The sequence below is a fragment of the Adiantum capillus-veneris genome, chromosome 23 (assembly GCF_014529385.1).
Source record: "Adiantum capillus-veneris isolate H3 chromosome 23, ASM1452938v2, whole genome shotgun sequence".
Taxonomy (NCBI): Eukaryota; Viridiplantae; Streptophyta; class Polypodiopsida; order Polypodiales; family Pteridaceae; genus Adiantum; species Adiantum capillus-veneris.
In genome coordinates, this window is record NC_140953.1 from 132,828,986 (window position 1) to 132,852,996 (window position 24,011).

The 24,011-nt window shown below is 41.8% G+C and overlaps 1 protein-coding gene and 1 pseudogene across 1 annotated transcript; one reads left to right on the forward strand and one right to left on the reverse strand.

Moving 5' to 3' along the window:
• The first annotated feature begins 13,268 nt into the window (after window positions 1-13,268).
• LOC147428595 (heat shock cognate 70 kDa protein-like) lies at window positions 13,269-14,773 on the forward strand (annotated as a pseudogene).
• A 1,673-nt stretch (window positions 14,774-16,446) lies between these two features.
• Window positions 16,447-17,092, reverse strand: LOC147428596 (pentatricopeptide repeat-containing protein At5g65570-like). The gene is made up of 2 exons (XM_086496302.1): window positions 16,947-17,092; window positions 16,447-16,873 (listed from the first exon to the last, which is right to left on the reverse strand). The coding sequence occupies exons 1-2, from the start codon at window positions 17,090-17,092 to the stop codon at window positions 16,447-16,449; spliced, it is 573 nt and encodes a 190-aa protein (XP_086352428.1).
• Window positions 17,093-24,011: the final 6,919 nt, after the last annotated feature.

Genomic DNA, 24,011 nt, shown 5'->3' on the forward strand with positions numbered 1-24,011 from the left:
CTTGAGGACCGGATTTATGTGGAGCTGGCACCCCTGCCAATAGGCATTTGTACTATAGTTTCTCCCATCAAGAGAGACTTGGTACAATACAATCTTTTTGTTCCTTGTGACCTAAGTGATGCAATGAAGATGGAAAGCTTCATGCATCACGAGCATAACATAAACTTTTCAAAAAGCATTAACTATCCGAAGCCTCGGTCCCAAGGCCTCAAACTTCGAAGGTGGAGGAGAGCTAGTGGGGAATGAGGATAGGGAAGAGGAAGAAGAAACATTAAATCATAGGAGAAAGAATTAGTTCCTCACTTATCATCAAACTTCTGTCTAGCATACATAATAGCATAGTAGTGAAGATGGAGAACATGGAAAGCTTAAGCATTAAAGCATGGAATCATGGCTTTTGGTTGGATTTGCATTCCATAGCCAAGAGTGTTGGCGTAGGCTCTCACTTCTCTACTAGCTTGGAGAAGGAGATGGAGCTCTTGCACTTTGCATTTCACACAATGAGAGTTTGTGTGAGTGTGTGTGTGGGAGAGTATACCCCCCCAGGCATGCCCCTAGCTTCCTTGGTCGACCCCCCCTTGTAGCTCACGCTTGAAGCTTATTAGACCCCTGCAAGACTGACCAATCACATGCAAGATGCATTACAAGCAACAAGGGTAGTCTTGGGACAAGTGTTCCCCTTTCCCTTTTGAGAGAGAGGACTTGATAAATGAAAAAACAACAAATTAAATCTACTAAATTATCATTGGACCCCTTGGAAGGCCAAGCAATAGGCTTTAGGCACACCATGAGGGCAACATGAGGAGGAGCGTGACAAGTGTCCCTTTTGATTTCTTTGTACCAAGCTTGCCTTGTGTGAGGGTGTGTGTGTTGTCTCTCATCCCCCTAGCTTTAAGGCTCACCCCCTCTCTTGTGAGATGGGATTTGACTTTTTGGAAACCTTACCCCCAAGCACCTTAGTTACCAAGCATGACAAAGCACCTCAAGCCGGGGTAGTGTTCCCACAAGCAGCTCAGGCTCCCTTGCCAACAAGCATGTCAAGAACCTCAAGCTCCTTAGTCATCAAGCACGACAAGCACCTCAAGCATCTTAATCAGCAAGCACGAAAAGCACCTCAACCTTGGGCCGGGTTCCCACCTCAAGCTCAACCCTAGCTTACCTAAGGTTAAATGACTTTTTAACACTAACCTTTGGAGGTCTTTAATGAAGCTAACCCTAAGGTCTTTAAGCTCCATTAGCTAGCCTTGCTCTTTGATAGACCATCTCTCATTTGGACCCCTTTACCATTGGCCCCGTGTTGAGATAGATATGAAAGCACATGTCTATATTCTAACCCTTGTTCCTCTTTATTATCCCACATTAAATGATGAGTTTAATATGAGAAAATCATTTGGGTTGGTTAGATATTAGATTTTATGACATTACCTCTATCTTGAAATCATATCGTCCTAGACTATGAGGTAGAATAGATAAAGCCTTAGTCATTAATCAATATTGCTTAGCGGGTAGAGGATCCCTTTTTACCCTACGACATCTTTCCAAAATGGATGACTAATCCATTTGGTGCTTGGGAGACATAGTTGTCTTGCAAGCATGTCTGCTCTTTAGTCCATTTCATTATCCCAAAGTAGAGTGAAGGAATCTACTTTGTGTTTGAGAGACGTCGTCATCACAAACATGATTCTAAGCATGCATACTATTAAAATTTGTGGACAATAAAAAGAGAACTAGTCCTATGAGACAAAAACATTGGCCATTCAAAAGAAATTTGTACACTTGCTTACTTTAATGTAGCATTGTAAGCATTGACAAGGTTCTTACTACCTCTAAGCTATATTCCTTGCATCCATCTAGCATCTTCAAGAGGATAATTTTTTAACTTAATAAGATACCTTCAGATAATCTTACCATATCATAGTGCATTAGTTTCATGCCAAAGGATAGCTTCGGGTGGCAGCACCTCTTCTTGGTCTTCGATTTTGGGAGGGCCTTCAATAATTAGTTCACATGGTGGCTCTCCTTTGTAGGGCTTAAGTAGGTTCATATGAAAAGCATTGTGTATGAGCCAATGGTTGGGCAACTTGAGTTGATAAGACATGTCATTGATTGTCTTCAAGATTTGAAAAGGACCATAGTATCTCTTTGATAATTTAGCATAATACTTTTGATGGCCCGTAGGATTTTTGCTCGTCCTTATCCTCAATCAAGCCTTAGGAAACTTAACTAAGACCCAATCATTTTCTTTGAATGTTAAGGCCTTTTTGTGCTTATCAGCATCAGCTTTTTGCCTTTGTTGAGAGATAGATATAGCCTCCTTAATCTTTTTAAAAGATTCTTACAGGTCACAGCTATACTCATTGGCAATGAAGATCTTCCCATGTACTTTAAGTAGCAAGGGACTTTTAGGTCTTTACTCAATTATTTCAGAAAGTTCTTTGCCTGTAGAAATATGTACAATATTATTGTATGCATACTCTACAAGAGGTAAGTACTTTTCCCATTGTGAGCGTTGATCTACTTTGGTAATATAAGTCTTTAGTAGATCGAGTATCGTAAGACTGACTATCTCACTTTGGCCATCCGTTTGTGAGTGATAGGCTAAAGAAAAGTTCAATTTTGTTCCTAGACTTTTCAAGAGACCTTTCTAGAAATTACGAGTCATTCTAAGATCTCTATGTGACACCATGGATGTTGGCAATCCATGGTGTTTGAAAATCTGTGATATGAAGAGAGTTGCCATTTGGTGTATCTTAATAGTCTTTTTGACAAGAATAAAATGTGTTTGATTGCTAAACTTGTTGACTATTATCCATATTCCTATATTCCCATGGATAGACTTGGGTAATCTAAAGATAAAATCCATGGATATACTCTCCCATGGTGAATTTGGGATAGGCAATGGCTCGAGTTATCCCGGTTGCTTCCCTCTATCATACTTGGTCTTTTGGCATACCATACATTTTGAAACATACTCTTGTATGTCCACTTTCATGGTAGGCCTATAGAAATACGTCTCTCCTCCTCAGAGAGTAGGTTGAATGCCTCTATGACCCGCATAGGGAGGAGCATGGGACTCATACATGACTTTCTCACAAAGGGAGTGGGTAACACATAGCCTATTGCTGTGGAAGAGATAATCATCCTGCAAGGTGAATGGTTCCTCTTTCTTCCCCAAATCAAGGGTTGACATTATGTCTCTATAGTCAGGGTAAGTAGCATACTCATCTATCATAGAAGATAGATCGTTGTGAGTAGCTATAGACACCACATTAACTTTTGGTCGTCATGGAAGTGCATCGGCCACTTGATTATGCTTATCAGCAAATTGAGCAAAATGAAAATTAAATCGCGAAAGAAAATTTTCCCACCTCATTTGTTTGTCGGAAAGCCAAGTACTTGAGACTTTGGTGGTCGGTTCCTAGAATAAATGGAGTCCCCAATGAATAGTGCTTCCATATGTCTAGGGCATGTAGAATAGCTAAAAGCTCTTTCTCATAAATTCCTAAGATGCATTCAGCCCTATTGAGCCTTCGGCTCTCATATGCTATGGCATGCCCTTCTTGAAGCAAGAATGCTCCAAAGCAATCAGCACAAGCATCACATTGGACCTCAATGGCTTTGAGAGGTCCGGAAGCTTGAGGAGTGGTTGGGAGGTAAGCTTCTATCAAAAGATTTTTTTTGCTTAGCAGTCCATGAGTACTTAACTTTCTTCTTTGTTAAGTCATGTACTGGTCCTACTATTTGAGAAAATTTAGCTATGAAGCGTTTATAGTATGCACACATGCCACAAAGCTTCTTAATTCATGTAGATTCATGTATCACCTCTAACTTCGATGGATCCATCTTCTTCACAAATAATATGACATAAGTATAGAATCTCTTGAAGGAAAAATTCGCTTGTCTTTCAGTTGAGAAAAAGCTTGTTCTCCCTCAATTCTTGAAAAATCACTTGGAGATGTTGCTTGTGTTCCTCCAAGGACTTGGAGTAGATGATCATATCATCAAAGAACACTCCATTGAATTGCGGTAGGGTCTAAATATTTTCTCCATTAGGCGATTGAACGTGGCTGGTGCATTAGTCAAGCCAAAAGGCATGACTAGATATTCATAAAGACCAAACGTTGTACGAAACACAGTCTTTAGGATATCTTCATCCACTATCCTTATTTGATGATAGCCACTTTTAAGGTCAACCCTACTAAAGTAGGTAGAGCCTTGTAAATTATCAAACAGATATTCTGCCTGAGGAATGGGAAATTTGTTTTTGACAGTGATATCGATTAGTGCTCAATAGTCCACACACATACGGTATGTACCATCTTTCCTTTGCACTAAAAGGACTGGAGAACAAAAGGGAGAGGAGCTAGGCCTCACCATACCTTTGTCAACCAATTCTTGTACTTTCCTCATGATCTCTTCTTCTTGATCTTGGGAAACTGGATAAGGAGGCTTGCTAGGTGGTGAGCTTCCTGGGAGAAGCTCAATTGGATGGTCATCATCCCCTCTTTTTGGAGATAAGTCCATAGGGATATCATCGATGAACACACCTTGGAATCCTTTTAGAGAATTAGACAAATTTAACTCTTCTTAATTCTTACCATTTACATTTGATGAAACAATAGGACCTGTTAGGGATTCTTTGACAAAAATTATGTACACAGAAACTGAGCTCTTCGTTGATTTATAAAAAATAAGCGGATTTACAGGTGGTATGGTACGACCAGGTTCCCTAGCATCTATATACATGTTATTTCCCCTGTAAGTGAAGTAGATTCTCCTTTCAAGGAACTTCATGTTGGTAGCCACGCGGTTAAACCATGGTGCCCCTAGGATAGCATCCTCATGTTGGAGAGGAGAGATGAAAAAGTCTTCTTTGTCGACATAGCTTTGGACATGGAGCCTCAACTTCCCAATCAAGGTAGTAATGGAGGCTCGCTGTCCCTTGAAAGTAATGTTGTCCATTACAGCATCTCCCATCTCGAAAGCTTGAATGCCCAACTTGGTGGCCAACTTCATTGATATGAAGTTGTGAGTAGAGCCAATGTAAAACAAGATGAAGTCATCATGCTCCTTTACCTTTCCCCAAGCTTAGGAGAGAGGTGCACCTTTGGAATGAGCATCCTTTTTTGGAGCTTCAATGGTGGAAGCTCTAGGAGTCTCATTGCAAGTATTTCTCTTGGCAAGAACGATAGCCATGTCCTTGCTCCCAACATTTATGGTCCTTGCGAAAAGCTTCAAGCTCTTCACGAGAGAGTTTGTTTTCACCTTTGTAAACTCCCTTCTCCTTGGACCGATTGTTTTTGTTGTTGTTTTTGGAATTGCCTTGGGAAGAATTTTGGGCATTGGTTTTCCCGTTTGCATCATTTTTGTCTTTGTTTTCCATGGGTTTTATATTCCATCTAGCCCATTGTTGGAAATTGATGCGCGAAACAACCATGGTGTGATGGATTACTTTGATGATAGAACCAGGCCATTGAGAGTTGACGTATTTGGCCATCTCTTCAGGTAACCTTGCACAAAATTGTTTCTTTTGCTTGTCAAAGTCTATCTTTTGGAAGACAGTAGCCTTGAGATGTAAATTCCAAAACTTATCTACAGATTTGTGGATAGAATCATGAGAGAGAAGCTTCAAACTGCACCATTCAGTAATTACTTTGTACTTTGCATCGCTTGCAAGGAATTGCTTCATGATGGAAACTCGTAGAGTTTTCCATGTCTCTGGGGCTTCGTCGTTGCCACGAAGGCTAGCCCACCATTGACGAGATGATATTTGGAAGTGCATAGCTACAAGATGTATCTTGGAGGACTCTGTGAAGCCCTCGTCTCCAAAGGCGGCATCAAATTGTTGGATGAAGGCCAATACATTTCTCGATGGCACCAAAGGTGCCATCATAGGTGAGAAAAGAGATACTATTTCCTCCCTCTTTGAACTTCTTGAGCTTTTGTGACCTTTGCCTTGTAGGTTATGATTTACGATGTCCTCCCCTCTTGTATTCTCTAGGAGAATAGTCATAGATTTCATCGGAAGAGGAGGAAGGTGAAGAAGAAGGAGAAGAGGGTGACCTCTTTCTTGCCCTTTTCTTCCTTTGTTTCCTCTCTTCTCTTTTGGAGTGACAAGGAGAAGGATTGTGAGTTAGACATTTCCTCTTGGGAGGAGTTGGCCATCGTCTAAACCGCCATCTTCGTGGAGCCACATCTTCAGAGGAATTTAAAGTCTCATTACTTTCTTGCTCGTTGGATTCCTCCTCTCGTGTGGGAGAGAGTCTTCTTTTGGGGGTCTCTTCAAGAGGCCTCCTTAGCTCTCTCTCCTCTTGGAGAGGAAAGGAAATCCCCTAAATGGAAGTTGTTGAGTAACTTCAGCTTGCAAAGCAGGGTTGCCCATAGCTTGTTGCAACCTAGTGACAAGATAATTGACAAACATGGGGGCATCATCATTAGCACCTTCATGTGAAAAATCGAAATCATCAATGTTCATTCTACTCTCTTGGTTATCGTCAGCCATATTAACAAAATTTGTGTACTTACTTAGTGTATGCTTTAGCAATTCAAAACCTTAGTTGCCACTCCTCTTAGCCTTTAAAAATCGGCACTTAAGTATCTACACCCATAGCTCGAAGTGGTTAATTATAGAGAGTAGTGGAGTGAGTCTAATATTGCAGAATTGTCGAGGGCTAGCTCCTTTCAGGCTTCTTATGTCTCAATAATGGGTAAAGTCGTAGGCAAGTCTTAAAAGATCTCATTGTTAAGTCCAAATCTCTTGAGGTGTGCACCATATCCTACATAGTGGGCTCAACAGAATCGATAATAGATCCCAGTCCCACTTACCCTAATAGAATTAACAAAATCAACAATTTATAGGCTACTTATTAAGGACCTCTCTTCTTAAGCAAGAAAAGAAAAACCAAATGCTCTGATACCAATGTTATGGAAATGGCCTATGAACTTTGAGAGTAGTGGAAATTAGAGATAGCACTTTTGTGGAATTACTTTGAGAGCATAGTAGTTAACTTGGCGTGAACAATACTTTTGCAAGAGAGAGAGAGTTTAGAGAACATGACAACAATTGAGCACCTCAAGCATAGTAGTTAACTTGGCGTGAACAATACTTTTGCAAGAGAGAGAGAGTTTAGAGAACATGACAACAATTGAGCACCTCAAGCATCTTAGTCATCAAGCACGATAAGCACCTCAAGCACCTTAGCCATCAAGCACGACAAGCACCTTAGTCAGCAAGCACGACAACCACGCTTGGGCCGGGTTCCCACCTCAAGCTCAACCCTAGCTTACCTAAAATCAAAGGACTTTTTAACACTAAACTTTGGAGGTCTTTAATGAATCTAATCCTAAGGTCTTTAATCTCCATTAGCTATCCTTGCTCTTTGTGGACCCCTTTACCATTGGCCCCGTGTTGAGATAGATCTGAAAGCACACGTCTATATTCTAACCCTTGTTCGTGTTTATTCTCCCACATTAAATGATCACTTTAATATGAGAAAATCATTTGGGTTGGTTAGATATTAGATTTTTTGATAGAACCTACAATACTTTTTCTTCTTTTTGGATTAGTTACATCATGATCGACAAGCTTATATGTCATGGAAGTTATTTTGGATGAGTGCTGACCTAATGTTCTTGGAAGAATGGTGTTCTCTGGCTAGTGTTTGATTAGGACAATGAGGTTTCACCTTACTTTTGGTTGCCAACTTACTGATGTCGGTCATCCTACTAACAATTGGTTGCCATAACTAGGGAGGCTATATCTAGATACTAGTAATTTTGATCATTGTTTTAAAAAAAATCTCCGATAAACTTTTGTGGCATTCTTTGACTCTTTCAGACTATAGTGCTTGGACATATTCTTGAAACATAAACCTGGCCTGCTATGCTACTGGTCTTGAGTCGTGCTTGACCTTGGTATGAATTGCTAAGACCTACTAGCATGGTTCATACTCTCAGCTGGTTAGTGGTGTTTATTGGATTTCGTATTGTAGTCCTAGCTCTCAAATCTGATTGAGTATATGATTAGTTATTTGGATTCTGGCTCTTGCTCGCTTTTTATTGATTCTGACTCTTGAAACAAGGAATTTTCCCGACCTAGCTTTTGACGGGTTTCTCTCATCTGATAGTTTGTTGCATATCAACATTGGCTGTGAGGAAACATTTTTGATACTATTTGGCTACCAATCTACTCATGTAATCATGTTTTGGATTGATGGATTGACACTAACCTCTCTCTAACTACCCAAAAATGGGAGGTAGTTGGGTCATGGTTAAATTTTTGGCACTCTGACAAAAAATGTGATTGCTACCGGTGGTCTGCTGGCTCGGATTTGGTTCTAATGATTCAGATATGGTCGACTTAATTTTGAGCTCATCAGTTTACAATACTTTGCTTTAGCTTTCCTTACTTATAATTTTTAGACATAGTCTGTCTATTAATTCTCCTAAGTTGACTTTAGATATACTCCCTCCATCTTAGAAGTTTTTGTCCCAATATTTGAATGGCTCAACTTTGGTCCATACATTATGTTGTAGTTACAAATCAAAGGATTGCATACAAATTTTGGACCATACATTATGTTGTAGGTACAAAACAAAGCATTGTATACAATTTTTGGTTAACTTACAGATGGTTTGACATTTTTTTAACAGTAAATGGTTACTAAAAAAAGAGGTTTTTAAGATCATATGGTGCAATTTTGGCAGGATTTCTTTATAGAAAATGTAGGAAAAACTTGAAATTTGTTAAAAAACTTTAATATTTAGGATAGTAATTAGTCCAATAATTTTTAAGTTTGACATGGATAACAACTGATATGTTCTTTGAAGCCTGCCATACGTAGCCAAGTCTAACAAATTTGTTGTCTTGACTGTATGGATGCAGGTGAGAATTCCTTCTTGACTTAAAAAGGTTTAGCATGCTGTAGTCAGACTCTGAAGACCCTTAATGATTCTATGGGGATGACCTTAACAATCCTACTACTTTGATATAAAATCATTAGAATAGTACCTCATTCTTATCATGTTCTGCATTAATGAATGATAAAATGAGTCATTTCTATACAAATCCTTGTTCAGCTATCTAAAGCCGATTGTCTTTTGAACTTTTTGTTCTTTTGTGTATATGTATCTAGGTTAATACAACAACCACCACAATAACAAACACACACACACACACACACACACACACACACACACACACACACACATACACGAGCTTCCGCCTCGCTCCCCTTCATGCCTCGTGATGGTCGCCAACCTCCACGTTTGCCAATGCCCTTTAGTAATGGAAGCTGGCTTTCTTACATGTTTATTCTTTAAATCCTTAGGAGCCCATTCACAAGCCGTGACCCCATAGCTTGCGGTGTAGCGTGCACATGTCCTTAGTGATAGGATACGTCATGACACCAACTTACTATCTCACACGAGCATTGGCATTAGGGCATCAATGGCCCACATCTATTTCACGGATCGAGTGCGATCTATCGTGCGATTTGTGTTTTGCAAATTTGGAAAAATAGGTAATTCAAGTACGCAAAATATGTAAATTCGAGTCCCCCCCCCCCCGGGACCCCACAACACGCCTCTCCCCCCCCGGGAGTTGGACTCGGGATGTCACCTTTGCAAGCCTATCATATTAACCACCTCACGTGCACACACTTGTTGAAAGCATTGAGAGACGTGTTTGTTTGATGATGAAGCTCCCGCATTGTAAATTTGTGCAGATTGGTAAATTCAGACGGCATCGCAAGATCAATGGCCCGCGATGCCCTTGCTCCCTAAAAACAAAAAGGGGCATTGATCCCCTCTTGCCCATGCCCGTGTGAGAGACGGACAAGCGGCGTGCGCCAAAGAGAGCAACATTTCCGGACCCACCAACTAGTCTTGCTTGGTGGGCCTTGCTATAGAACATCTATGGAATAGAATACAATATAGGACATATGCAAATTGACATATAGTATCTAGCACTGAAGGAAACAAGAGCATGACTAATTTGGCAAGGGCGGCACTGCGTGAAAGGGATATACATTTGAAATAATGTTTATGGGAGGAGACAAAGTTAAGTGCATTAATTATTCGAGATTATAGGGATAGTTACAATTGAGATTATGTCGAGACGAGGTTGTCCACTGATGAATGTTTCTTTCTAATGTACGTACTACATGTAAATTCTTACAATCGGAAAGTATTTCAAAAAGAAATTTTTCATGGAATGGGTGGTAGCATAGAAGGTGAAAGTTGACTGTGTTTTTCCTTTCTTCTTTTGTAGTTATTATGAGTACAATGAATGAGGACATCGATACATGTAACCTCACCTTCTTTGTTTTGTGTTATGGCATCGACAAAGCATGTTCTACCGTTTGCCACACCGATTATCAAGTCAGTGTTTTCAGTGATCATGCAGCACACGCCAATTGCGATCAGATCTAGCTCGTTGAACTTAGGGTCTAGGAGCGACTACTGAAGGACATTTATGCTACCTCCGTTCGTCTTTGTTTCAACTTTTGTAATGTCTGTTTGAGTGTACAACTTATTCAAGGCCAGATTGTTATAATATTGGAAGTCTCGTCTGTGAGTACAAATTATCGGAGTGGAGTTGTTGATGTAGTCATGCATATGTGCTTCATCTCTAATACATGCACCCAAGGTACAATTGATCTTATCTACAACTGGTTTTCTTTCACAAACAATGGTCAAGAATCGAAGAAATTCAGGTTCCGTTGCATATCTTATAGAGCATGACATCCTATAGAAAGTTTCATGTAGACAGTGGACCGAGCTTGTGATATGCCATGTGTTACAAAGCTCCCGTGCGTAAATACAAAATGGGGGTAGTTGGACAAGATCACCGAGCAAGAGAACACATTTGTTGTTGAAGGGATCTGCCAATGTATTTCTTGTTACGTTGACACTTTGTCTTACGATAAGGTAAAAAGTCGTTTGGATTAACAGATAGCTCCTCTATAATTATAATATCTGTCCAAATATCACTCATCGGTGTCATGAATAGAGAGGGGTTATTGTTGATTCGTGGTTGGTATCTTGAACTGGTAATGTATTTTAGATGCAATCCTGTCAAGTCTTGTTGTTCCCGCAACGATGGCAAAGCACCCAACAATAATACAGAAGTGAGGTCAATAGGAGTATCTGTCCAAATATCAATCATCAGTCATGAATGGAGAGGGGTTACTATTAATTCGTGGCTGGTATCTTGAACTGGTAATGTATTTTAGATGCAATGTTGTCAAGTCTTGTTGTTCTCGCAACGACGAAAAAGCACCAAACAATAATACAGAAGTGAGGACATTAGGAGTATCTATTTTATTTGTCTGCCAACCTGGTTTATCGCTATATATGTGAGGTATGCCACCGTGCAGGAGGGACATATTTCTAAATTGTGAACAAAGATGTCAGATTACATGCTCCAATCTTTATACAATGCAGTAATTCTATACCATGACCTAGCATACAAATGGTAAGCTAGTTTCAAGTTGGTTGCAGTTTTCTCCCTAGCTTATTGATACTTGGACTGTAATCTTCTAGGTCTTCAGAACTTCATACTGACACCTAGTACGAGAGAAACGAGGACATATATACTATGATATTAATTATTTCGATACCTAGTATGGTATCAATTATATAGAGCTAAAGTACAGATGCACCAAGGTGAATTCACTACTGTGATACACAACATGCATTCACTATTGTAATGCATCACATGCATTGGCTAGCAATTGCATATAAAGAGTTGTGTGTGTAACTAACATGTGCAGATATCGACGTCAAGCGTATAGTCTTGAAAACGAGATCCAAATAAATTGAAGCAAAGGAAGTAATGCAAAAAATTCTAAAACAAACAAATAGATAAAGCATAAATGACCTGCAACAATAAATGAGGTGCTTTACTGACCTGCAATGTTATACTGCTGCTTTTCGAGTGTCCAATCTACAGGCCGATTTTTGAGTCGAGCTACAAAAAATCAATGTGAATAGTTAAACATATCGTCTTGCAATGAAATGTCATAGATTGAAAGTGCAAAGTATATAGTGTATGTCATACAGAGGTGCCATACAAAAGTATGGTGGAGAGTTGGCACTGTGGTCTCTCCAAAAAGTTATAAGAAACGAAAGCCGTGGCCTGCCCCGTAGCATTTATGTGTTGCGCCAAGCAAACGCATGCATGTGGGAAATTGGATGCAGATAACGAACCTTGTAGTGTTGTCGAGCTGGAGCCGCGCTTGTGCAATTGGATCGTGTACTGTTGTGAATATATGTCCTCCCTGCCATACACAAAACACGCTGCTGTAACTTTATGTTCTATGTCCTTTGATCAATTTACCTTCTCTCTCTCTCTCTCTCTCTCTCTCTCTCTCTCTCTTTGTGTGTGTGCGCGTGTGTGTATTGTAAGCTGCTTCGGTCAGCAATTATGTCTTCTTGCCATAGAGACGGTATACTCAAGCTCGTCATTAACAGTTGTAAAAGATCTATTGATTCCTTTGACAGCGATCTCATTTTCAAGAGCAATAGATTTGTTTTCTGTATTGAGCGTCTATTGTTGGACTTCTGTAAGTCCCGTGCTTTGAGCAGTATAGCGAGTAAGAAAAACTCTAAAGATTCATCGATTTCGAGCCTCCAATAACCACTTTCCGCGTGTAGGGGACGCAAATGCCATCCATTAGAAACTAATAGCTCTAGTCAAAACATGCAACTTGAAGTCTCTAAAGGTGCGATCCCTCCAAAAAGATGCAGAAGTCAGACGGACGATATGTAGCACAGGGTTTTCATATGTTGCACCAGTTGCCGACAACTAGATCATATGGAGAGCCATCAAACGGACATGGCATTGATGCAAGGGTGAAACAATAGCCTGGATCTGCTTGGCATCGCTAATAAGTCTCTTCCAAATCGCTTACAACCTTGTCCCTTGAGAGAGAGACAGGCATTGACTGCTCCATGTTGTAACTCAGAAACATAAAATCTATAGCAAACCGTTGTTGCGCACTAGACTTGGGTTGACCCAGCCACCTCAAATCCCATAACCACGAGACCCGCTCGCGAAGATAAGGTTCAATTGAGCCTTTGCTCCACCATGGAAGTCCCTAAGTCTCCACGACATCTCCTATGAAGAGGACGAGACCCTACCAAAGGGTAAAGATCGGAGTATTTCCTTTTTTCAACGATAACAAGGCTGATGGCAGTGGGTTCTTTTTAACTGGGGTAGTGTTGTAAGGATGGTGATGTGCAACATTGGATTGATTTCTTTATCGATGCTCAGGATTGAGCCAAGTGGCTTAATGTTGTGGGATTATTTGAAAAAAGCACCTTTGCTTACCAAGTAAAACATTCAAACCACGCCTTTTCTGTTATACTAGTTAACATCCCTCAGAGTCAGCTATGACAAAGGAAGGTTTTGCTATTGGCATCGACCTGGGTACCACAAACTCCTATTGACCTAGGTACCACATAGTCCCGTGTAGGTGTGTGGCATCATGATCGTGTGAAAATCAACATCAACGACCAAGGAAACCGAACCATGTCTTTCTATGTGGCCTTCACTGAAACTGAGCGCCTCTCGATAACCCGGCCAAGAACCAGGTCGCCATGAATCCCATCAATACCAGTTTTGGTACGTTCTCATATCTTGATTTGATTTGATTTCTAGGATATGCATGATCTGCAACCAGTATGCGCATGGATATGGTTTTACAAGTTGTTGGTTGGATTTGCATGCATGATCTGTAGCTCTTCTACTTGTCATTCATGCAATCTTGCTCTTCTCTTAGACTCTTCCATGTTCGGGTGTCACCTGGTTACCCATGGCTACTTTTGTATTTTGTTGTTTCCATGTACCTATGTGCAGCAAGTAGTTTCTCATCGGAGGCTGCCCACTTCCTGTAGCTCTTGCCCTAGCAGTGTATCAATAGTATTTGCTGGGGCAAAATATATCTGACTTGCTCTTTCTGTTGATTTCTTTTACAGATGCCAAGCACCTCATTGGACGACAATACTCCAATCCTTGTGTGCAGAGAGATGTGAAGCTATGGCCTTTCAAAGTAGTTGCTGGCCTAGTGACAAGCCATTGATTGAGGTGCACTACAAGGGTGAAGAAAAGCAGTTTGCTGTAGAGGAAATATATTCTATGGTGTTGATAAAAGAAATCGCTGAGGCGTTTTTGGGCGCCACAGTTAAGAATGTCATGATTATGGTGTCTACATATTTCAACAATTCTCAGAGGCAAGTCACCAAGGATGCGGGTGTCATTCCCGGCTCGAATGTGATGAGAATCATCAATGAACCTACTGCCGCAGTGATTGCTTATGGTTTGGACAAGTCCTGATTTTTTGCCTTGGAGATGGCACCTTTGATGTCCCTCGTCTTACAATTGAAGAAGGTATGTTTGAGGTGAAGGAGGTGAAGACCACTACTCGAGACACTCATCTGGTAGACAAGGACTTTGAGCATCGCATCGTCAGTAACCTCGTGCAGGACTTCAAGAGGAAGTACAAGGATATAACAAGCAATGCCAGGGCCCTGTGCAGGCTCTGGACATATTGTCAGAGGGCAAAGAGGGTATTGTCATTCGCCGCTCATACAACTATTGAAATCGACTCTCTCTATGAGGGTATAGACTTCTACTCCACTATCACAAAGAGCCCAATTCGAGGAGCTGAGCATGGACCTGTTCCAAAAGTGCATGGAGCCAATGGAAAACTGTTTGCGAGATGCAAAAACTGGAGAAGACCCTTTTTTTCAAATCAGGAAACACTGCTAGAGATCCAGGGCATCGTAGCAGTTGGATATATCAGCTGGCCTAATGTTGGGGCAGCCCAGGGCTTCCTGTCCCTGCACATTCAGCATACATGTTGACCAAGGCAGTGCCAAGGTTTTTTTTCAACAGACCCTGACTAACAATATCGTCATGAGTTCTTTTGTCCATCTTAGCGTCTTTCAAGTTGCCACATGACTTCAAGATGTAAGCATAGGTTATTGCATCTGGAGAGATGCACTCGCTTTGTATCAACTGAAACATCCCATAGCTTCTTGGCCCCCCTCCTATTTAGCATATCCTGCAATCAGTGCATTCTTAGAGTTAACATTCCGCAAAGGCAACTCCTCAAGAACATTTTGTACTTTTTTGAAGCACACCACATCTGGCATACATGTCGATCAAGGTAGTGCCAAGCACGCAGCTTGTCTCACAATATCATCATTTCCCATCTCACAATGTCATCATTGCCCATATTGAGTCCTGTGTAGGGCCACATGCCTTCAAGATGCAAGCATAGGTGATTACATCTGGAGAAACGCCTTGGTTTTTCATCCGCTAGAAACAGCCCAAAGCTTCGCAATCAATGCATTCCAAGAGACGACAATCCAGATAGGAAGCTCGTCAAGCACTTTCTAAGCCATCTGAAATATTTGGCATACATGTCAACCAAGCAAGAACATCTTGTGTAATGCCACATATTGCCTTTAAGATGCAAGTGTACGTAGGTGATTGCATCTGGAGAGATCCCATCTCTTTGCATCTGCTGAAAACAGCCCAGAGTTTCCTGGCCCTGTCCCTGTTGGGCAAATCCCACAATCAATGCACTCCAAGAGACAATATTCGAAGACATTAGATATTATTCTTGCGTGACACCACTAGATAGCATGAAATGGAAAAAATTCAGTGCTTCCTTCTCATGTCCATTCTCTATCAATACAGACAAGGGTGCGATGTTTTGAGCAAAAAAACTATCGAAAGTAGTCTTTGCCTTCCAAAGGTCCCCGCATCTTCCATACATGCTGACAAGTGAAGCTTGAATAAAACTGTCGAGTTGGTACCCAAGATAAAAGAGAACCTGTCGAAGCGATTCATGCAGGAACATGCATCGAGGACAGAGGCATAAGCGATATCATCAGGATAAACCCTTGGTTCTGCATGGAATGAAAATACTCCAATGCATCCTCAATGTGATTGTTACTAATAAGAGATGCTATCATCATATTCCACACAACCACATCCATAGAAACCATTCCCGAGAAGATCTTTTCTGCACTACATAAAGCCTTGCACTTGCCATACATGTGTATAAGAGCAATTTCAACCATGCTTTCACTGCAAACAGAATCAACCACAATGGTGTTGGATTGATTGCCCTTCTTCCAAGGCCTGCAAACTTGGACAAGCATTAAGAGCAGGTACAAAGGCCATGTTATTGGGTCCAACTCCTGCACCTTGCATACCATCATACAAACAAAGGGCTTCATAATATTTCTCATTGTGATAAAGAGCAACAACCATGGAAGTCCAAGACACCGTATCTTGGAATGGCATACTCTCAAAAGCAACCCCAACAAGATAAAGGCTCCCACATTTCCACACATGTTGAGAAGCACGTTTTCTAATGTACAGTATGCCAAAAACCCACTCCCATTAACAATGGCATGAATCCTTTGTCCCTATTGAACGAAGTAGTGCCCTACACAAGCTTCGACATCACCTAAAAGAAAAACGCTCGCTGGTTCAATCCCCTCAGTCAGCATGCTTTTAAAGAGAGAAAGAGCAGCTGGGTTATGGCCGTTTTGAGTATAAGATGTCATCAGAGCACGGATAGGCATGCAGTCAAAAACATTAACTGCATATAGCACTTGCCCACATTTCCCATAGTTGTTAATAAGCGCAGTTCCACATACAATGTCAGACTCAAATTGCTCAGATACTATAGATGCATGCACCGCAATTCCCTCTTTCAAAAGTGCCAGATAGGAGCATGCATTCGGAACACAAAAAAATGTGATCTTGTCTGGCTTGATGGATCCTGACACCAGCCCTTTTCTTTGTATCTCAACCGTCTCCTTCTTCCCCTCATCCAGCCGGCCGCTGGCCCTTCTCCAGGATGTGACGGATTCATTGTCTCCTTGCTCTCGGCGAGGTCAACATCAACTACATACAGACAAACCCCTCTTCTGGCACAAGCGTGCGGTGGGTTTTGTAGTACTGTACCCTCGGCCTCACCTGTTGCATCACCTGTTCACCATCGTTTTGAAGGATGTCTCGCTTAAAGTTAAAGTCTGCTTTTCTACGAACAGCCGAGATTTCAATCATCGGATGGTTGAATTTGAGCCAAGTAGCTCACTCCACGATCCAGAAAGTGAAAAAGTTCACTAGCCTCACCAAGTAAAAACTTGTCAAAAGGAAAACACGAAAACTATATAGACGAGCCCGGCCATAGTGCTGAGGCCCCCCAAAAATGACGGGCACGCAGGAACGCAGTGTGTATCCAGTTTGAAAAGCATCCGAAACCACTTGAAAAGCCGCTCTCCTCTTCTGTGCCTGTTGCTCTCTCGCTCTCTCTCTCTCTCTCTCTCTCTCTCTCTCTCTCTCTCTCTCTCTCTCTCTCTCTCTCTCTCTCTCTCTCTCTCTCTCTCTCTCTCTCTCTCTCTCTCTCTCTCTCTCTCTCTCTCTCTCTCTCTCATCACAAGAAGAAATGCGTGCGCTTTGCTTTGCCCCTGATCTCTTTGGTTGGAAAGAAGACGAGGCGTTGCCCAGGTTCTTTGAAGCAATTCCAAATGACCTCGTAGCATGCTATAGTCAGACTCTGAAGACCCTTAATGATTCAATGGGGATGACCTTAACAATCCTATTACTTTCGTATAAAATCATTAGAATGGTACCTCGTTCTTATTATGCTATGCATTAATGAATCATAAACTGAGTCATTTCTGTACAAATCCTTGTTCAGCTATCTAAAGCCGATTGTCTTTTGAACCTTTTGTTCTTTTGTGTATACGTATCTAGTTTAATACAACAACAACAAAACACGCACACATGCACACACGTGTACACGCACGCACACGTGTACACGCACACACACACACACACACACACACACATGAGCTTCCGCCTCGCTCCCCTTCATGCCTTGTGACGGTCGCTAACCTCCGCGTCTGCCAATGCCCTTAAGTAATGGCAGCTGGCTTTCTTACATGTTTATGCTTTAAATCCTTAGGAGGCCGTTCATAAGCCATGACCCCATAGCTCGCGGTGTAGCATGCACATGTCCTTAGCGATAGGATACGTCGCGATACCCTTCACTGTCTCACACGAGCATTGGCACGAGGGCATCAATGGCCCACGTCTATTTCAGGGATCGAGTGCGATCTATCGTGTGATTTGCGTTTTGCAAATTTGGAAAAATAGGTAATTCGGGTACGCAAAATATGTAAATTTGAGTCCCCCCCCGCCCCCCACAACACGCCTCTTCTCCCCTGGAGTCGGACTCGTGATGTCACCTTTGCAAGCCTATCATATTAACCACCTCTTGTTGAAAGCATTGAGAGACGTGTTCGTATGAAGGTACGACATACGTTCATTGTAATGGATTTCTCTAAACACCTTATGTCATATGAAATGATTTTAGGACGACCATTCATGAGGGAAGCACAAATGGTTCACGATTGGTCTAAAAATCATGTCTATTTGCAATTCCAAGACTCTGTCCTTAGAGTGGATTTGGTGACTGGTAAGGTACACCCCTTAGGGAGTAAAACCATTATTGATTATCGCTCTGACACCACAGTTCACTCGGCCCCACTACAATATTGTTACACTTGTAAGAAGGATACAGACATTGGCCAAGATTCTCCTTATATGGATATCCTACCTGGGATGACTGAGTCAGACAATGTGGATTGGGTCCACCTAGCATCAACCATAGACACTTGGGGAAATAGGGGGACGACCTGGGTAACACCTGAGGGGGATGAATTGCCTATACCCTTAAATATGCTACAAGCAATGCATATCGCTTTCGACAAGACTCATCCTAATGTAACGAAGAAAACATACAAGTGGGTCCCTAAAGCTTCTTTAGCGACCATAGCTAGTGCTAAAAAAACAGAAGCCTTGTAAGAAACGTACCACTCGCTCCAAGAAAAGTAAGAAAATGTTGCGATGGATCCCTAAACGACTATTGGAATCCCAAGGCTACTATCAAGGAAATGATCAAATCTGGGTGCCAAAACGTAGATTGTGCTCTTACCTATCACCTGACCCAAGTGAGCCCAATCCCGTATCTCCAAAACGAATCAATGATCGTGGAAAGAAAAAAATCACAGAATGCTATACACCCGCTCCCGAGCTAGTTTGGGTACCAAAGAAAGAACGATTTGTTCCACCTAGCTCAGGAAGGGGGGAGTCCCATGAAGCTTCTAGCTCATCATGTAATACATCCATAGAGGTAAAAGCTTCTACACAGCCTCTATCTATAGTAGTGGACCTCCATGAAGCTACAAAAGAATCCATACCTCCCAGTGTTCAAGAATCACCTGATGAACCACTTCAAGTTCGATCCTGGGAGAGTACCTTACCACCCTTGCAACTTGACGAGGCACCTAGGGTAATAGAAAACTACTGGCAAAAATCCTCACCTATTACCAACTGGAACAATTGGTTTCAAAGGGTGACAAGCTCATTTCAAATGGTATGATCTACCCAAGGAAGGGGGGAGTGTTGGCTGACTGTCATCATTCACTTGCTTCCCTCTCAACCTTTTTCCCTGACCTCTCAATCACCAATCTTAAGGAATGTACATATAAAGCTTTATACTCACAAAAAAATAAAAATAAAGAGCAAGAGCAATTAGCAAACGAGTATGCACAATAAAAGTCAAAACATTGACTCAGACCTACACATGTCACATCTCGTACAGTGAAACAGAAACCTATGCCATGAAACACCTTTGATCCTCATCACTTGAGTGATGGAGGGTAGGTAAGATTAGTACGATAGGAGTGTTTCTGTTTTAGAGTTGAGAGATTAGCGAAGTTCTCTTTTCCCACTGATGTGCCTCCTAGAGGTATTGTTTGTGTTTCATAGTGTGTACAGGAACGTGTTGCTGTGGTTAGGATTTGGACCTTCATGGAACCTTCAGATCAAGCGCGACCATCAACACAAACAGGTGTTTTATTTCCATTAGCATTGCCCTTATCTTTTTGCATCCATGCTTGTCTGGTTTGATTGTGATTGGTAGCATAATATTCAGCGCATTTGCTTAGTATCAAACATTTAATTCAATGTAATGTTTTGTCATAATCACTTGTCTAGGTTTAAAAATCAAGCAGTCCGACTAAGCTAGTTTGACCAAGTTAGGTATTAGAGATCTTCTCTTAATACCATGGGGAATGCCTTCCTAATAAGCAATGGTTACTTAGGTTCTTAATCCGATTTAGGCAGCATTGTATGAAATGTACTAGGGCTTTCTAGTGGGCTTAACCCTAGTGACCTTTAGCTTAAGTATTATAAAGGGAGTTTACTAATGTGATGAGCCTGGGGAGGGTAATAGTGTTATATGACCCCCCAAAGTTACAAAATTTAAATGCTGAAAATGAACAAACAAAAAATCAAAGTGCCACAATGTAAAATTTTAAGCTGAAAGAGAAATCTCGGCTTGATTTGGTACTTCACTCACATGTATTGCCTATGGTACTAGAGCCCTAGAGGTTCCCAGTGTGGGCGCTTTTCCTTGAGAAGCAAAAAACCCAAGGCATACAAAATAAGCACACACATCAAAACTGAATCAATGTGAAAAGACTTTGGGGGGTCAAAGAAAAAGTAATCAGTCAGGCGATGATTTCATGAGAAATTCCTTTTATGGTAGCTTAACTACAAGGTTTTCTAGATATAGCCTCTAGTCAGCCCTCGAACATGAATACTTGGCTCTCGCGATTAAACAACTTAATTGACCACAGAAAATTAAGAAGCTTACCCATGGTATTAATATTCGATCTCTAGTGCTTTTCGACCGTCAAATTAGCGACCCCAGACTTGTTTTATTTTCTACCTTTACATCTGTTTATGCATTTGATTACATTGCAATTTAATGTTCATTGCTACCAAATTGTTTGAAATTCTTTTACCAATCAATTTTTCTACCTAAAACTGCATATGCTTTTTAAGAGAATGCAATTACTGTGCCAATGTTGTTTGATTTTGCAGTGTCTGAAGAAGGCTAAGGACATTCATCTCAAATGCTCTTCCACCTCGACGACCCAGCTTCAACTCAATAGCTTCCGAGGACGGAATCTACATCAGGAAGGGGGGCATGTTAACCCTCACGGCACACGGAGACCGTAACCGTATTATGTATTTGATAGAGTCAGGTATCGGGCTTGTCGGACCAATAGGAAAAGGGTAAGAGTGATCGCCGATGAGAGGCGCACTCTAACACGAACATGCTAGGGTTAGTTGGCTAAGCATGGGCGCCCAAGTGTGAATGGGGTGAGCTCCTATAAAAGCCAACTAAACCTAATTTTTACTCATTCTCTCATTTGTGCAATAGAAGAGTGCTCTTGCTCCATCTCCATCTTCTTCTTCTTCACCTCCTCGTGTGTGTGTGTGTGTGTGAGAGAGAGAGAGAGGGAGAGTGTGTGTGCGATCGAGCATTACGAAGGCACGACGGCGGCGAAGCGGTTGAGCACGGCACGACTGCAGCTTCTTCTTCATCGTGGCGAGGAATCCACCACGAAGGCGAGCGTAGAGCGGTGAGTGACACACCCTTTGTTCTCTTGAGCTTGCTAGTTTAGGCTTGTTGTGTGCTTGGAGCCGTTTGTGGCTCGCACATGGTGTATTGGCAAGTCCCTTGCTTCGACAGTGCGGCAAGGAGCGCACACTTTGCGTACAGTTGCATTAGGCCCACTAGTAATAACTCTGAACCACTTGACATCAAAGATAAAAGTATCAAACTTTCTGAAGCTAATCTTCAAAATGTCTTGGATGTAGCCAAAGTATTCAAGCTGACCAATCTGTGTGTTTTCATCACTGGCACTGGCCCGACTTTCTTGGACGAAGCTTGCTCTAACCCCACTATTGAAGGTCACCCTTCGTTTGTCTATCCGCTACACTCTAAAGTGTCTCCCATGGGACCACAAAGCTCCATATTTGTGATACTACAAGCACATAAATCACATAGTTTAGGGTTTACTAAAGCAATGTAGACCATATGGATTTTTTAAAAAGAAGTTGTAGAAATACTTACATGCCAGTCGCAACCCCTTGACATCTCCTCCTCTTCTTCAGTAATCAACACTCTGTTTCGCTTTGCCTTTGAAATTTGTTGCATCTAACCATCTACCAGTAGGAAAGTCTGGCAGCTTCGATCTGAACATGGTTAGGATAAGGCAGGTTCCTAGTGGCACGATTGCGCTTGAACTGCAAACGTTATGTAATATGTCGTTGCTTTTCCTCTTCGTAATTCTCTAACCACTTTTGCATTGCCTCTGAGTTGAGTAGACAGAATCTCATAACCTTTTCTCGCATTCTGAGATCCATCTTTCTCATTATGCCTTGTCCTTGCGGCTCGTCCCCTGTAACCTTGGCGTTGGTCTCATTAGTCCACAATCGGGGCATCTCTGGATCAATTGAACCCAAGAACTCACTGATGAAAACTAGAGACTCTTGAACAAGCCATCCTTCAGCCATGCTACCCTCAGGACGAGCTCTTTGACGAATGAAACCCTTTAAAGTCTTCATGAATCTCTCCAAGAAGAACATCCATCTGCTGTTGACGGTTCCAGCAACTACAACTTCATCGACCACATGCACAAGCAAATGCATTTGGATGGTAAGAATGTTCGTTGGAAAATACTTCTCCACCATACACTCTGCTTCGATTGCATTCAAGCGAGCTCCATCTATGATGTCTTTTCTTATCTCTTTTGATGAGATCCAACACAATAGCTCACTAATTTTATAAATGGTACATCTGATGTCATCTGTCAGACAATCTTTTATGGCAATTGGTAAGATAAACTATAAAAATTTGTGCCAATCATGCGACTTAAGCCCACTAAGATTGTCATCTCTAGTAAAGGCCGTTTTCAAACATCGCATGCACCCAGTAGGAGTCTGGAAAGAAGATATGGTCTTCTTCACTTGTTGCTCTTCAGCACGACTCAAAACACATGGACCTTTTGGAATAGCATACGCTCCATTGGACTTTAGTCGAGGCCACATCTCTGGCACTCAACCCACAGCCTGTAGGTCATCTCTCTGAGCTTTGCTCTCCCTTTTTCCAGTAATGGTCTTCCATATGATCTCTCCCACATTCTTAAAAATGTGCATTGGGTCGAGCAGATAATTAATAAGCAAATCACTCCAGTACGGCAGTTCGTGAAAAATAGACAATCTCTTCATGCTGGGTGGGTTAAAATCTCCAGTTTGTAGCCACATGTTCTTCCAGTCACTCGCCTTTAGTGGATGCATGTCGTGTTTACATATGTTTGGCCCACGTACCTCATGCCCTTCAGGCAAAAATCAACCAAGCTCTTCGTAGACTGTCTTGCCTAGGTAATCAGAGCGGCGAAAGCCAAGTCGAGGACCACATTTTGGACCTGCATTATTCCTAGAGTAGCTCAATCCTGTAAACAATAAAGAAAGAAATTAGTAGGGCACAATTAGCTATGATGCAGATTTGTATATAAGTTAAGGTTTCATGATACTAACCTGAACACTCACCAAAACCTGGCCGATCGTGCATGGTCCACATAAGAATGCCTTGCACATGGGCATGTCGCCGTCCAATCGGTTGGGACATGTCAACCACATCAATCCCTGACCACAATATTTGAAGCTCTTCTATAAGTGGTGCCAGATAGACGTCCATGTTCTTTGCTTTGTACTTTCCTAGGACAATGAGTGACAGTAATAGATGGCCTTTCTTGATAGTCAGTGAGGCGGTCCGGGGCGGGCAACAAGAGAGGCGACCTCTAAACACCCCTCAAGGCTCCCGTGCTGCTCAATTGGGGCTGGGGCAACCACAAGCACAACACAACAACAAACCCACAGCCAAACCCAAACAAGATAGGGGCACCACCTAGTTATGGTATGCGAACTAGGACGCAAGAGAGATTTTGGCACAACCAAGAAGATGCACCACACAACACACACAAGCAACCTCACACCAAGACACACATGAAATGGACCAGAGAGAGCTAGAGCAAAGGGAAGAGAGAGAGGAAAGGATCTT